At 39.6% G+C, this 16,135-nt stretch overlaps 3 protein-coding genes across 4 annotated transcripts in view; 1 reads left to right on the top strand and 2 right to left on the bottom strand.

The window, feature by feature from the left end:
• The first annotated feature begins 6 nt into the window (after positions 1-6).
• bnip2 (BCL2 interacting protein 2) lies at positions 7-10,491 on the top strand. 2 transcript variants are annotated; one of them, XM_035664445.1, is made up of 11 exons: positions 7-687; positions 3,660-3,755; positions 3,888-3,955; positions 4,495-4,671; positions 6,404-6,586; positions 6,794-6,896; positions 6,979-7,110; positions 7,230-7,316; positions 7,399-7,497; positions 8,371-8,406; positions 9,878-10,491. In XM_035664445.1, the coding sequence occupies exons 1-11, from the start codon at positions 317-319 to the stop codon at positions 9,933-9,935; spliced, it is 1,410 nt and encodes a 469-aa protein (XP_035520338.1). In that variant the 5' UTR covers positions 7-316; the 3' UTR covers positions 9,936-10,491. The 2 variants fall into 2 exon arrangements, with proteins under 2 accessions (XP_035520338.1, XP_035520339.1); XM_035664446.1 differs by lacking the exon at positions 8,371-8,406.
• Positions 10,492-10,702: 211 nt separating this feature from the next.
• On the bottom strand, positions 10,703-12,977 carry gcnt3 (glucosaminyl (N-acetyl) transferase 3, mucin type). The gene has a single exon (XM_035664448.1). It carries the CDS (start codon positions 12,913-12,915, stop codon positions 11,626-11,628), a length of 1,290 nt encoding a protein of 429 aa, XP_035520341.1. The 5' UTR covers positions 12,916-12,977; the 3' UTR covers positions 10,703-11,625.
• A 569-nt stretch (positions 12,978-13,546) lies between these two features.
• Positions 13,547-16,135, bottom strand: part of LOC118330061 (proprotein convertase subtilisin/kexin type 5) — a 13,008-nt gene continuing 10,419 nt past the window's right edge. Inside the window, exons 12-16 of the mRNA XM_035664444.1 lie at positions 15,768-15,963; positions 15,364-15,569; positions 15,140-15,240; positions 14,280-14,451; positions 13,547-14,196 (exon numbers count right to left, since the gene is read on the bottom strand). Of these exons, the coding sequence (XP_035520337.1) occupies positions 13,814-14,196; positions 14,280-14,451; positions 15,140-15,240; positions 15,364-15,569; positions 15,768-15,963 (1,058 nt within the window). The 3' untranslated portion in view covers positions 13,547-13,813. The remainder of the gene's footprint in view (positions 14,197-14,279; positions 14,452-15,139; positions 15,241-15,363; positions 15,570-15,767; positions 15,964-16,135) is intronic.

Below are 16,135 nucleotides of genomic sequence, written 5' to 3'. Positions count from 1 at the left end.
TTTTCTTTTTTTTTTTTTTGTCGGACTGCTGAGTTGTCACACCGTGACGCATTTAGAAAAGGTGACTCTCTGTGCACCTTGTGTGATATTTAACACCGTTTGGTTGATGAGATATGCTGCTAGTTAGCTGTCAACAACAACAACAGTCCTCTTGGCTAGCCGTGTAGCGGACGAGAGCTAGGACGCTAGCCGCAAACTTCCGAAGAAGTTGTGTTGAGTCAGATTCAGCTGTCTGACTGATATATGTTAACCAGCACACCGGTGTTTTAAACGTTTCGTTAACTCTGGTCGAGCACCAGGGCGACAGGAGAAACTAATGGCAACGGATGTGATCGAGGGCGACGCGGTGCTGAAGGGTGTAAGTGATATGAGTTTGAACAATAGCAGCCCAGATTTTGTCACACCCAGGAGGACTCATGAGGAGCCGGGAAACAGACAGACTTCTAGTCCCTCGTCTTCTGGGGTGTCGGGAGAAGGCGACGAGGAGGAATTGGACGACTTACAAACTAGCACACCTTCTGCAGTTGAAAATGGCGAAGAGGCTTCACTTCAAAAGAGTCTAACCAAAACAAGAGGTACGCCGCAGGAAAGGAGAACCCCAGACAATGAGCAGAAACAGCCGGGAGCAAGGAGCTCTACCCCGGTGAGCCTTCCCCAGCCACGCTCACCCCCTGGACCCATCGGAAGGTATGTATGCGTACCTTTTTCACGGTCTACATGTTGGCAACCTAAAAATATGACCTGGTTTCATGTTTCCATGCAAGAATGCTGTTCTCCCAGAATCCAGCACCTGATGCTCAAGTGTCTGTGAAAGTTTTCCAGTGCACTGGGTTTGATGCTGACTAGTGTCGGATCTCTGGATCAGTGCGAACTATCTCAAATAAAAAAACATGGCTTGTAACAAATTTGCAGACGGTTTTCTAAAATCAGTGTTTGGCCTTTCAACAGGCATTAGCACCTAAAGACAGGACACATCCTTTGCTAACCTTTTTGGGCATTCCCCTGTTTGCAGCCTGGCCAGAAAAGCAGGTAAAGTAGAGGGCCTAGAGGCTGAAGCTGCTATGAAATGTATTTCCTGAACATTGCAGAAAGGATTGTCACAATAAGAGAAATAGCTGTACAATCTCATGTCCTTTTTTGCCCCGCCGCAGCCAAAAGAGCAAGATCATATCACAGTAATGCAGCACAACAGCACCAGAGACTAGGGTGTGAAAATGTGTTAAATCAACACTTGTTTGGCACAATCTCAAGAAAAAACTGCAAACTTCAGAAATGTGCTATACTGCAGGGTTATTTACAAGTGTCAGCTGTCTCAATCCTCTGTAGGTTTTAGTTTAGTTTCAGCTGAGCAACAGAGCATCCTTGGGCTGACTCATAAACTTATTAGGAAGATGACAGATCTTTCTCTCTGGTTCTTAACAACAAGGGTGGATTGTTTGTTATAAATATGTGCACTAGTTGACACATTTTATTTAACCACAATGAAAGGGTATTTCAGGATGTTATCAGCCTTTTTAATATTATAAATTCACATAGAATAACAAGCAGTTTTATTGATTATTGAGGAATTTCACTTAACTAAAGCCAAAATAGGCCTCGTTACTGTATTGCTAAAAGGGAATAAATTTAAAAAATGTAGCACGGTATATAGTAATAGTTTCCCACCTTTATTATCACGAAGATGTGATGGAGTCATGTTGTAGTATTCCTGTCAAGATTGATGAAGTCATGACCATAAAAAATAACTTCTCAGTAAACATTTCAGCCAATTCCTTTGATCCTATTCAACGTATTTCAGTTTATTTTCCTTTGTTAAGATAACATAAACTTTGTGTGACATGTAGTCAAAAAACTTGGACCAAAAAGTTTTCGGCAGGTGAAAATCAATGATCTGAAACCGTCCACCATTGATCTGCAGCCTAATTCACCTCACCACACACTGCATTATTATTACAGTCTTTAAATGGTCCTTGATCTTTTCTATGTGACTCCCTGATGTGGCTGATTCCACTTACGCACAGGTTGGCTCTCAGTGCACTTTGTTTGCAAGGCTTCCTTTTCAGGAAACCACATTCCTGTCTCCAACTCTTAGCTCACATATAATGTGAGGATTAGCACCGTACATAAGCAAACAGCTAAACTGATACGTTACGAAATGTTGAGTACCAAATGCCCAGAATGTTTCTGTGTCTGGGAGCACAAACACAGTCATGTATGTGATTAATGCATCAAAGGGAGCTCTGTACATTCAGAGATACAGATACCATGATCAGCATTAGTAAGCAGCCTTATGGTTTATGGGCTAAACTAAGCCCTCGACACAAGCTCGTAAGCTGTTCAAGAAGCCAGTGATCTGATTACGTGGTCAGTTGCAAGCTGAAACTTTTGCCATCCTCGATCAACATGCAGGACTGTGAATTGTGATAATAATAAGAATAATAATGAACTTTATTTATACAGCACCTTCAAAAGCGGATTTGCAAACTCGCTGTATACAGGTTTCGATGGACGGTAGTGAAATTTACATAAAAACACACCTGAAAGAAAGCCTAGCACAATCAAGTATAAATATACAGATTACAGCAAATAATCAATTCTAAAACACGTACAATACATACGCTTTGAACAATAAATACAAATGAGAGGTGAAATAATAAAACCATAGCAAATAAAAGGTAAGGTAAAAGAAAAACAAGACTAAAAAGGAGCATTTTCAGAAGAGAGTTAAAGTGATAGACTCAGCCACAGCTGGCACATGATGGCAAATGCTCACCTTATTTTTGTAATTTGGAAACTGTAATGTGGAATTATATATTGATTACAGCTGTACCACAAAACATCTGTCCAGTAGCTGGTTGAACAAAGGTTATTTTTATCTCATATTAAAGTATTTGGTTGTTGAAAAGGACCCATGGCCCCCTTTAAGGACAGTCGTGATAATACATAAGCACGTACTGTCTGGCATATAAACATAAACAGTGGCTTCCCTGACTTGATATAATGCTAGGTGGGAAGACTTAGACTTCTCCTTTATTGATCCTTTTGGGATGACTCCCGCAAGGAAATTGAATTTCCAGCAGCTTACAAAAAAACAGTGTAGAAAAATAAAGAGGTATAAAAAAAAATAAACGGTAAGTAACAGGCGAGGTTGACCGCAGCACATGAAAAGCTGTTATTAACCTTCTATTATACATTAAATATAGGACGTTTAAGGTCCACCCTAAAAGGCATTTTTAATTTCATTTGACTTATTCATATTGAATTACTGAATCTGTTTTCAGTATTGTGTAGACCCCCGCTCTTGTTGGCAACGTGTATAAACATGAGCTTTTGTGTAACTTTAGTCAAACGTCTCTGTTGTCATCCACTAAAATCATAAAGGTTTTAGTTGCTGACGTTTTAACCCACCAACAAAAATTGCCTTTGGCTCCTGGTCTGCGTTTCCCCCATAATCCTTTGAGGATTGTACAAGTCACAAGCCACTGTTGACAGATAACCATTTATGTGTTTGGATGTTTTAATTCATTTTTTTTTCATGGATAATCTCCGTTGGCCCTGCTCTTGATCTTTAAAACATTTGAAGTACAAGAGGGCCTTTTAGCAATTAGAGATCGTTAAACATAAAAGATGGCATAACCTTTTGGGGTTTTCATTCCTAGCCTGGAGCGCCAAGAGTCAGTCGCCACAACAGAAGCTCGTCTAAGGATGGAAGGAGTTGAACTTAAAGAAGAGTGGCAGGATGAGGACTTTCCACGGTATTGTCGATCATCTCAAAATGTTGTTAAATGATGTGTGGGCAATGGTTCACAGCCTTTTATCACGTGTTTGTGTTTTGAAAGTCACACGGACAACGCTGAATTCATTACCACCTCCTGTTTGATTATCAGGCCCCTACCGGAGGAAGAGGAGCTTGAAGATGAGCTTTTTGCAGGAACCTCTGAAGAGGGAGACCCTGGTAATGAAAACACAATAGTATACAGTGCATTGCTCCAGTGACTCAGGAGGACATGTTCCCCTTTTTTTTCTCTTCTCTTTCTTAAAAGTCACACACTGAGCGAGTTACGGGTTGCTGTCATCATTCCTGTTCGTTCTTGTTCGTGCAAAAATGCATTCTAAAGTTCAGTCGAAACTAATATGAGTTCTCAGCAGTCTGAGTGAATCAGGGCAAGAGGGTATCTTCCATCGTGGTCTTTTTAGTACAAAATCCTTTCAGACAACGTTTTCTTTGCTGAGCTGCAGAGGAGAGGCAGTAACAAAGAGGGACTTTTGTTCTAAAGGACTCTAATGTTAGAAGATACCTCTTGATTTGTTTAACTTACACTAATGAGGCCTCATATTCAGAAAGCATTCTTGCACAAACAAGCACTCTGGATGTTCAAGGAAAGATCTCTTCCCTACTTCTGAGCACTGTATTACAACAGATTAGGAAGAGTCTGAACCTATCCTTAAATGGCTCTTACAAACTAACCACTGATGATTTGGCATCTACCCTAGGCTATGCAATGAACCACGGCAAGAAGGCAAAGAAGAAGCTTGCCGCTCCAGACATCAGTCTCACACTCGACCGCAGTGAAGGTTCTCTTCTCTCTGACGAGCTGGATGAAAGCACAGAGCTGGACCTCGACGACATAGACACACCTTCAGACAACAGCAATGAGTTTGAGTGGGAAGGTAAGAACTTGATATGACACGATGGACGTGATTAGAGCTTTAATACTTACAGTCATATCTTATAAGCCTGTTGGTTCCAGTTTGTGTTGTTCATACTGAAAGTTCAAATAGTAAAGTTTAGATTGACTTGATGAGATTGGGGGGTGCAAATATATTTTCAAACTGAACTCAGATAGTGCGTGTCATTTATTTATGAAAAGATTTACTCTTCTTGGTTGAAGCAAGTTATCAGACCAGCCTTTCATTTCCTGGTTTTTGGACCCATCTGCGTTTTCCTTCCTTGCTCTTACAGGTTTGGGAAGGCAGCTGACTTTTAACTGTAGTTAAAATGTGCTTTGTTGTTTTTGTGTTTCCACACTGCTGCCTTCCTCTTTTTCACTTGGAAGAATTGTTTCCATTCTCAGCCTGGAAACAGGCTGCAGGCCAGCAACAGGTTTCTCTCTTCCTTGTGGTAAGGTCTCTTGGACAGACCCTGTTTTTTTTTTTTTCTGCCAACCATGAGTCAATCAACCCCTATTGTCCAGATTATGTTCTGTCTTCAGTTGTTCAAACAAATCATGAGGAGGTTCCGTGTTTCATAACCTTCATTTTCAGTTAATGTTTTTGTGCATGTCATTTTTCCTTTTCCTGCCAGATATATTTCTGTGTTTGAGGAAACAATCAGTAGAAAGTTGTCGGTTAAGAAGCGGTCTCATGTGCGCAGTAATGCTGCAGTTATCACATATTAGCCATTTTAACATTTGCTCACGTCCTGTTTGGTTATTAGTCATTCGGCGTGTCACACACGTCACAAGAAATAACACAATAAATGAATACATTATAGCATAATCTTTTAATTAGAGAGGCATTTTACCACTTGAATCTTACATTATAAGATGAGATCTTAGGCTATATTGATGTCCACATGGGGAAATTAATTTGTTGTAACAGCACAAGGACGGGAATAAGCTCAGATAAACAGAAAAGGGAAAAAAAAAAAATAAGAACAGAATATTTAGAATAGAAATTATACAAGAGAAATTAAGAGTAAGTGAGAGCAGTGTGACTAGTAGTTATGTTAAGGCCAAATCTATATATGTGTATCATACAGTGCTCTAAGGTAGAAACTCAGATCAGTTTTTGGTATATTGAAGAAATAGGCCACATGCAGAGAGATCCTTTTTATAAATGTGTGTTGCTGTGATTTGGTTGCACTCTTCCCTTATTTTCGATTCTGCTTGCTGCATGCTTGATATACATAATCATTGTAACACTTTGCTTGATGTCGCATACACCCTACAAAAGATGCACAAAGGTCCTCAGGGATTACAGCAGTGGTGTGTTGCTGTGGGAGTGGGTGTTGGAAACATGTATTTCCATTTGTTATACCGTGACATAACAGTGTCATGCAGAGTACAATAGCAGGAAATTGTAGATTTTCCCCCAGGAAAAAGCTGACCTCAAGTGAAAGGGAGACATGAAAGTTGAGATGTGATTGTTGGTGTTGATTCGGAGAGAAAGCATGCCATCCGAAAACAAAACATAAAAACAACAAATTAACTGCAATTCTAATGTCCATTGATTAAAAATGCATGTGATTCAAACGTTCAATTATGAATTATTGAGTGATCTAAACATTTAATAAATGATTTGACCAAAATATATGTAATTTGATGACATCAGACAGCCCTCACACCCATTGGGGGGGGTGTAGTATCCAAGCTGTGGGTTTAAAATGCCTCTTCTCTTTTAGACGATCTCCCCAAGCCGAAAACTACAGAAGTGCTGCAGAAGGGTGTGGAGTCGGTCCAGGAGTACTCGGCCTCGGAGGAGAGGGAGGAGGGTCGACGCTGGAGGGTGTTTCGCATTGGAGACCAGGAGCACAGAGTAGACATGAAAGCCATTGAACCTTACAAGAGGGTTATCAGCCATGGAGGTCAGTGGCATTACATTGGGAAATTGGCACATGCACATAAATATTCATTTGAAGTATGCCAGTGCCCTTTTAATTTACAAGATGAATTGTTGCTCTATTACGTTCGTGTTTGGCATGAGTTGATCAGGCTGTTTATTTAAAATATGAAGTAAAATACGTTTTAAAATACTGAATAATCTATTTTTCATGTTTGATTTTTCTCTGCAGGTTACTATGGAGACGGTTTGAATGCCATAATTGTGTTTGCTGTGTGCTTTATGCCTGAGAGCAATCAACCAAATTACAGATACATCATGGACAATTTATTCAAGTGAGTGTTTATTTGAATTCCTCTGGCCTTACGAGTAGCCAAACATTTTATAACCAGAGCTAATGAAATCTTCCCGTCGCAGGTATGTCATTGGCACACTGGAGCTTTTGGTCGCTGAGAACTATATGATTGTGTATTTGAATGGGGCGACCTCTCGGAAAAAGATGCCAACTGTCGGCTGGCTCAGAAAGTGTTATCAGCAGATTGATAGGAGGTGAGTCTGAGCGATAGGTTTAACAGCAGACGCAGAGGCATCAGCCCAGTCCCGGCAACAGCATGGACGTATACAATATGTGATGAAGTTGTTGATGGCTTCTCTCACTCTTTCTGCAGGTTAAGGAAGAACTTGAAGTCTTTGATAATTGTCCATCCCTCTTGGTTTATTCGCACCCTGCTGGCACTCACAAAACCTTTCATAAGGTAACAGTAAGAAGCAAATAATGAAATAAAGGTCATCTTGGGTAACTTTTAGATTATGACATTTCCTGCTCTTTTTCCACAGCTCCAAATTCAGTCAGAAAATCAAGTATGTGTACAGCTTGACAGACCTTGCAGAGCTGGTTCCAATGGAGTATGTGTCCATACCAGATTGTATCAAACAGTAAGTATACACATCAGCACTTCTTCTTTTTTACATCTTACAGCTAGAAAACGCAGTTCATTTGAGCAATTTACGTGATTACTCACTGGAATTAGTATATAAACCATTACCACATCAGTGTAGGTCACCTTCTATTTCTTCCCTTTTAGAAATTTCATCAAACCCTCACGAAACCTAATACAAAACATCTTTTTTTACTTTTATGGGTTCCCAAAATCTAGTAATGTTTTGTGCTTCTACAGTATCAGCTCTGACCATTCCTGCAGGGTTTGGTTGCATTTCATCTGTAGGTGGTGCTATAGCAGCATTTTGCTCTCGCTGTGTTGCCAGTAGGTATGAGTCTGACCTGCTTGGCATTTTGTACAGTTGATCTCACTTCAAAGGCCTTAAATTCCCAGGCAGGATTTAGTTATTTTCTAAAATCATAGAGACTGTCTGTTCATAAGGACAATTACTTACTTACTCTATATGTATCACGATGGAGTGCAAACCAGAAATACATTTTCTTTTGTAAAATATACATTTAGAGCAGTTATGCACAGAGGTCTTTAAACATTTCAACTGGCAACATTACAGAAAAGAACTGCATCTGGATAATTTTGTGATATAAACTGCTATTAAAGAATACATTCTTCGTTTTGTGTTAACCTTTGCTGATATGCATAACTGTTGAGCTCATGCTGAGAAATTGCTCATACTGTATTTTTCCTTGATGTGGCTTAACCTGAGGCGGATCTTGTGTCCTTTGACATTTGAAAAGACTTCAGCACAAATACTCATCTTATCAAATGTGTTTTGCTCTTTTGGATGTTTGGTTGCTGTTGGCTGTGTATTTCTCCTTTCCTTAACTCCATTTCCCTGCCCCCTCTTAAGGTTTGACGACGAAAAAAATAAGAAAAGCCGTAAAAGGTATATGCACTTTCACCCAGGATCAGTCTCAGCATTTTTTGCATTTCACAAAACTAACAACGAAACAATCCGTTGGCTTTCAGAAATGCACCAATACACCTCATTATGTCACGCGTTTTTGTAGTTGGATGATTTGCTGTTACCTTCTAGCCAAATTTTCTTACTTTCCTCCCCCGTGTCCCACTTTTTCCTCTCTGTAGATTTTAGCAAGTTCCTGAAAAGCAGGCTGAGAAGCTGTTTGATTGGTTTCCAAAAATAGGTGGCTTGGTGATTGTTTAACCAACTAAATCCCATTTTTGACCCAATTCTGTGACGTTCATCTCAAAGCCAATTCTTGTTAAATGTTCTTTTTTTATTTATTTACTGCCCAATAATTTTAGCTGTGTGTGGTTTAAAACATACATAACATACGTACCTTTATGCTTTTTGCTTTCTGATATTAAAGTTGGGACATCAAGTAGGACTTTCTTGCATGTGTCTTTAAAAAAAAAAAAACAGGTTTAGAATGTGATGCGGTTTATGTTGGGTAAGTTTGTTCGTGTTTCTACTACTCAACGGTGTGGAACTACAGGGAAGTAGCTCGTCTTATGGTTTCACTGTAACCATGTTCCTAACATGGTTCCTCTCTGCAACTTGCCCTCACCAAACACTCGGCTTGTCCACTCTCACAGCTCTTTGCATGACTCACTGCATACCCACTCCCTGCTGATGTTTAGTAATCACAACAAACCCGGTCAGCCTTGCTCATGCACACAGATTCTGCTCATTGCCGATGAGTAGCGAGTGTTCAGTTGCTGAGGTGATTCATTTGCAGATATGTCGTGAGATGTTAGAACATTAGAAAAGTAATAACTGTGGTGTTTGTAGAAGAGACTCGGAGGCCACATTTAGTTATGCTTCTGTTATTATGTGCATGAAGTGTCGATAGACAAACTTGCAAGACAAATGCACTAAAACCTCACACAGTCCCGTGGATTTAAAGCAAAGACTTTCTGGTGGTTTCAACAAAAATAGCACATTTTAAGCCCAAAGGTTGCACTCGTCACATGACTATGGAATGTAAATATATTGTTCACAGGTTTGTAAAGTACACATTAGTGCATTTGTCTTACAAGGTTTCAAAGGATGTGAGAACCTAATAATAATAATAATAATAATAATAATACAGCTGATCTAAATGGTTTGTACTGCCCAGATATGTTAAGTGCTAAAAGCAGCATGGATTCTATTTTTATTAATATTAAGTGCATTCATTTGTATGGTGGAAATAGGTCTGGTAAGTCAAGAAAAATAATTATTCTGTCACACAAAGAATTCTCTTTGTAATAGTGTGAAAGTAATGATCACATTTCAGGATGTGATTATATGAGAAGGGTGTTTATGGGCAGTGTAATATCCTGTTATGACTTTGCTTTCAGTTATCCTTGCTCTTGTCAGACAGATGTCTTATGACTGTTGAATTTGTCTGCAGAATCGATCAGGACATGCACGGCAAAGTGGAGATCGCTGCTGCCGCCGTTCCAGAGTGACCCTGCTCGCACTGCAAGATGTGGAGGAGGAGAACGATGAAGAACGTTTAGAACCGCTGCCACTCTTACATTTATATTCTGGGCAACGTGACTGGAGACTTCGCTCTTTGCATAAAGAAAGTGCCTTTTTGAAACTATGCTGCCTGTTACATCATGGACGTTTTTACAGATTGGTCCTCTGCGTTTTTTTTCCCACATGCTGTCTGAAATATTTTTAATCTTTTTTTATCTGCTGCTGGTATATTGTGTCAAACTTAGCTTATTGTGTTCCAATAGTTACTGTTGTATCTACACGTTATTTAAGGCACTCTGTTACAAATGGTTGATGCATGTTCTGCTTTATTACATTTAAATATATATTTATATTCAAAAGGTGACAATGGGGAGAAATTAATATATTTTTATGGATGCTCTGATTTTAAACTGCATTTTAGGTCTCTGACCCATTGAGTGGCATTTCATAGAAGTTTTGACGGCACCTTTTTCACTGTTCACTGCTGACATTCTCTGTTAAAATCCTGCCTGGGGAAAATAAAGTTGTTTTTTTTGCCCCTCACTTGAATATGCCCTCTGACTTATGGAGGGAGAACATTTGAGAGAGCAGCAATCTGAAGCAAAGATGTAGGTCTTAATGTAACATTTCCTCCAAGTAAAATCATGGATCCACATCCTTGTTTTGTATTGTTTTATTCCATTTAGTGCCCATTTTGCAGTGGTAACAAGATATCATTATCATCATTATTTGGCACCACAAAGTATATAGCAATCAAACGGAGCATGTTTGACAATATTCAAATAAGCATCACATTAAAAGGTAAGTGGGACAGTGTAATATGTTAACATGGGCATGGAAATAAAAAATGTTCTGCCACACAGGTGCTGCAGGTCCATATGAACAGCTTGACAATCTTAAAATACAGAGGTGATGAGAAATTGAATTATAATTTAACAAAACTGACAATTATTTAATTCCATTACAAGATGGATTGTATTTTAGTAAATAACATTAGAAAGGTAATAACTATGGTGTTGAAGAAGACACTATATAACAGTTACAGTATACATAAATATATATATGGTATTATAAATACTATATATTGGGTGCATGAGTGTCTTAAGTTCCCATGGATTTTTATTATTATTTTAAGCCCAAATGTTGAACACGTCACATGACTGGATTGTAATATGTTGTTCAGAGGTTTGCAAAAATGAACATCCAAAGAGTTGTACATGTACAGTAAGTATATGTATACAATATATACAGTGGTGTGGTGCAGATAATGAAAGCAATTTGTGCACCAACATTGATTGTGGTCTTCTGCAGTACATATTAAAGTACATATTATTGCATTTGTCTTACAGGGTTTCAAGAGAAGTAAGAACCTAATAATAATAATATAGCTGATATTCATGGTTTGTACTACCCAGATATGTTAAGTGCTTTCAGTAATAATAATAATAAGATTCACAGATGATGAGAAATTGAATAACTGACAAAACACTAACACTAACAACACAGTACACAATATGTACAATTGCAAGATCGATTGTATTTTAGTAAATAACTTAACAGGAGCAAAATATTTTAAGTTAAAGACCCTTAGCAGTACTTAGATAAATTAATATTTTTTCCATTATGTTTACCTGTTCCCTTATATGTTACATATAATCTGTCAAATTAATGCAAGCTTCACAAAATGGAATATGGATCTATTAACAGTGGCGCTTGGCCTAAAGCTTTGAAACGCAGAACTGACTCCATACATCTAATAGCAATATCATCAATCTCAGGATCAAACTTATTTGCAAAGACATGTTTTTGTTTCAGGAGCCAACTGAGGTCACCGGCTCCGTACACACAAACTGCTCTTCTGTAAGAACCAGTGCAAGGATAGTACGGGGCCCCATGTCTCACATCTCCTGCTTCATAGCTCCACTTCACCACACGAGCAAAGGCCTGCATGTCTGACGTATCGTACTTGATGCTAGCAGGCAGTGATCCGGGAACGGAGGGCATCCTCATTAGCGTGGCCCACAAGTGCTCATCAGGGCTGTATGTGTCCTTCTCCCACTCCAAAAGTTTCTGAACCTCTCTGTCCTCCATCACATGTTTCACAAAAGCTCTGGTGACCACAAAGTAAGCATTTCCTGAGAACATGGGGCTGCTAATGGGTGGGGGACTTTTCCTCACGTCTGTCCTGATGACGCTGTCAGTGACATCGTAATGATACTGCCAACGGCCCTTTTTGTAGTCATTGGTGGTCTCAGACTCCATGCTGTTTCTCCCATTGAGGGCCTTCAGTACCTTAATTATCTCTCTATTGGTTTTGATGGGGAAGTCCGTCCCGCAGGTGTTAAGCATGTATCTCCACTTGACATGTGAGCTCAGCAGATCTCTCATGCAGTTCAAATCTGCCTGCACCCGGGACCATGAGGCATATATCACTCTTTCTAATCTAGTGGCTACAAACACGTTAGGCAAGCAGGAAACAATTGCCTCCACAGCCATCTTAAATTCTTGTGAGGATTTCTTGTCCACATGCACACAGTAGATGTTCTGAGGAGTGTAAATAGCTCGCAGAAGTCGCTCAAACATCTCAATCTTCTCATGGATCACCATGGAGTAGGCAATGGGAAAATCCTTCTCTTCTTTACTGAGAGGCATCGTAATGAAACCTCTCTTTTCAATGTAAGCTGGACAGTCTTTTGTCTGATTGAGGTAATAGTCCTCAGATAAGCTATTCTTTCTTTTCCTGGAAGCCAGGAGCACTTCTAATTCAATTTGCCTGCCCCCTGTGTCTCCGGTGATGATAGCTGAGCAGCCTGGCAGGTCAATAGAGAACTGCTGTGGTATTCTGAGATCAGACACTGACTGCCAGTCAGAGTCAGTTCCCCAAAAGAAAAAAGAAAGAAACATACCCACGAGGATGAGAGAGAGGGTCTTAAACAACTTCTTGCCATTCAACATTGCAGAAACCATTTCCTTGCTTGATCGGACTTCAACGGCAGTTGGTTAACAGAAGTGTCCTTGTCTGGTCTTCAGTGCAGATTACAGTTTTACTAAACAGGGAGAGGCTGTAGTGTCTCATTTACTAAGAAACACCACCTGAACCAACCCTCAAGAAGGTGTGTCAAACAAAGTTGTGTAAATTCTCTGAGAATATCTTGCCACACTTAGTAAATAAGGATCCAACCAGCTGCATGTCCTGGTTGAAACTGTTGATGTTGTATTTACTAAAGGCTACTTAAGCTTTAGGCAATGACAAAGGAGTTGTTAATTTTATTGTATAGAACGATACATACATTTCCATAACCGCCTTCTGTAGCTTTCACTGACACTAACATCTCATTTAATTCATTTTTGATTGAAAATTAGACTGGCACAGTGAAGTCATTCCAGTGTGCGGTGGTTAATTTTGATGTTTTATTACTTGGTCCTGTGACTAGTACCTGACTGTTGTTGGCAGTGCATGGGGAGTTTTGTTTACGAGTTATAGCCATCATGTTTAGAAGTGCTCTGAGGGCATCAAGTGGAAAATATTTTATTTAATTTCTATTTACAACAAATCATGCAGATTTCAATTATTACACACAATCATTTCACTGTTTTAATGAATATCCCTTTAATGTCAAGTAAAAAAAAACAAAAATGTCCTATACAGACATGTATATGGGTTTTTTCACTGTTTACTCACAAATGCCCGATCTAAGAATTGTGCATTATAGAGATACAGGCACTTTGTAGAATAAAATAAACACCTGGACTCAAAGAGCAACATAACCAAAGCAAAAATACCACTACATTATCTTCTAAACATCAAACTATTTTGAATTCACTTGTCATTCATTCCTCAGTTACACTAAGCTCTTGAACATATCTAAGATTGATTGAGACATGTGTTCTCATCCACATCATGGTCTGCCTCTGTGTCCTGCTCATGGATAAAACTGTAGCGCCGGTATACTGATCCACCTCTGCTGGTGTACACCACATCCACCTCGTCTCCACTGTCCGGCTCGGGAACACCGTGGGGCATGTTGATGCTGGCGCTGCCACTCAGTCGCTCATAGCTCTGGCTCCAGCAAAGCCTCTTCCTGGCATGGGCCTTGACCAACGTAAACACAGCTAGTGCCAACCCCAGTGCTAGCAGTAGGGCAATAGGCAAAGCGGCTGAGGTGTGCTCCAGAGCTCTAGATGACATACTCAGGTCTGTTGCCTGATTGTGTCCTGACTTGGGTTGGGGGGCCTCCACACACAGAGCTAGAACATGAAAAAAAAAAAGCCTTTTAGTAAATGGTCGTATCCAAAACAATCCTGTTTCTTATGATAGGCAGGGTGTCTACCTGAGCGGCTGTCACAAACACAGCAATCAGTATCATTCCCTCCAGCCTGACAGCAGCGGGCACATCGGTTCTCCACAGCATGGAGAGCAGAGTCCCGGTGACAGGTCAGACACTGGTCGGGCCTGGGGCCGGTGCAATGCCTACATGAGCTGTCACATGGCTCACAGGTTTCCTACAAATGGGACAATTTCACAAATTATTGTACTGGAAAAACATGTCAGATGTAGAAATATGGCCAGTCAGTAATGGGCTGTTTTATAACAGAGTGAAAACCTCTTCGTACCGACATCTGTTGTTGTGATTTGCAGTAACTAACTGTCTGCACCAGAGTTATTATTTTTATTTAGTTTTTTTTTTATTGCTTTCAATTCAGTTTAGAGTGAGTTTGCTACTTTCATATAGTTTTTATTGTTTAAAGAGTTTTTGTTGTTTTTATTAGTTTCAGTGTTAGTTTTAGGGTTTTTGTAAATTATAATATGTGGGTATTTGTCAGGCGCTTTACGATTTAAGGAATTCAGAATAGGTATTACAATACAATCACCTTGGCCTTACAGTCATGTAGACACCCAAGTCTCAAAAAACATTTAAAAAAATATATATATATATTTAAATATATATATACATATACCTATAATAACTTGTGGTCTGCACTTTGTGTTGCTTATCGTAGAAATATGCTACAAAAGGTAAAAAAATTATAAACTTGATTTCCTTTCTGAAGTATTTCAACAATCAAAGGTAATGTTTGAAAAAGATATCCTAAGATAGTTCTTATTTAATTAAGCACTTAACACGCTCTTTATCATGATAAGAAGCACACCGGCCTTTCACACAATTTTAAATGAGTCATAAGAGCACACCTCTACTGAAAAGTAACGCCCCTCCTCACAACGCGGATAGCAGACTTTGTCCTTTAGAGTGCTGCCCCAGTCGCATGTAACACAGCCCTGAGGCGAGGCATCTGCAAACACAAACATGCTCATATTATGTGACTCCTTAAACTGTCTGTTATCGACATAGTAGACTGTTACGGGCAATAGCGTGATGTTACAAATCAATCATCACAGAGCTCCTTCATGTGTACCTGTGCAGGTCTGACAGCTGGTGTGGCACTGTTTGCAGATGTCATTCAGATTATAGAAGCGGTGTGGGCAGCGCTCAACACACAGCTTGGTGCCTTGTAGCTCCAGAAGAGGAGGTGAACAGGCTCTGCAGGACTCAGGCCCTGGTCCTGTACACAGTTCGCAGGACTGGTCACATTTCTCACAGTGGGAGCCCTCCCTGTAATACCTACATGTATGAAAAAATGAGTCACAATTAATGACAACATTTTGTCATGATAATAAGGAATTTTAAATAATAGTTTTCAGAGTAAGTCCTGCTCTGTGTTTTTTTGGATCAGTGAGTTAAAGGGTGGGGATTAACAGTAATCTAATAGAAGCAATGTTGTAATACAAAGTAAATATTAGACTATGACCAGTTTTGTACCCTGTGGGACAATGTGTGACACAGAGTTGAAGGAGACGCAGGTATCCTGGAGAACAAGTGAGGCAATCTCTAGCCGATGCTCCAGTGCAGGTGGAGCAGGCGTGGTCACAAGGCAAACAGAACCCCAGCTGTGTCCCGTCAGCCTCCTGCCTTGTGCTGTATGTACCAGCCGGACACTCGCTCACACATGTGCTGTCTGAAAAAACAAACAATACAAGATTTACTGATTTATGAATACCCACTCTGGCACTTTTTTATTTTAATTTTTAATTCAATGAAGAGTTGTGGCTCTCATCTTATACGATTCTGCATTGATTTACAAATGCCAAAAATATATTTTTGTAATAATGTTAGTTATTAACGTTGTG

The sequence above is a fragment of the Morone saxatilis genome, unplaced genomic scaffold, assembly GCF_004916995.1.
Source record: "Morone saxatilis isolate NCDOM2014 unplaced genomic scaffold, NCSU_SB_2.0 Contig2, whole genome shotgun sequence".
Taxonomy (NCBI): Eukaryota; Metazoa; Chordata; class Actinopteri; family Moronidae; genus Morone; species Morone saxatilis.
The sequence above is the reverse complement of the archived record's forward strand: the minus strand, read 5'-3'. Positions and strand labels throughout refer to the sequence as shown.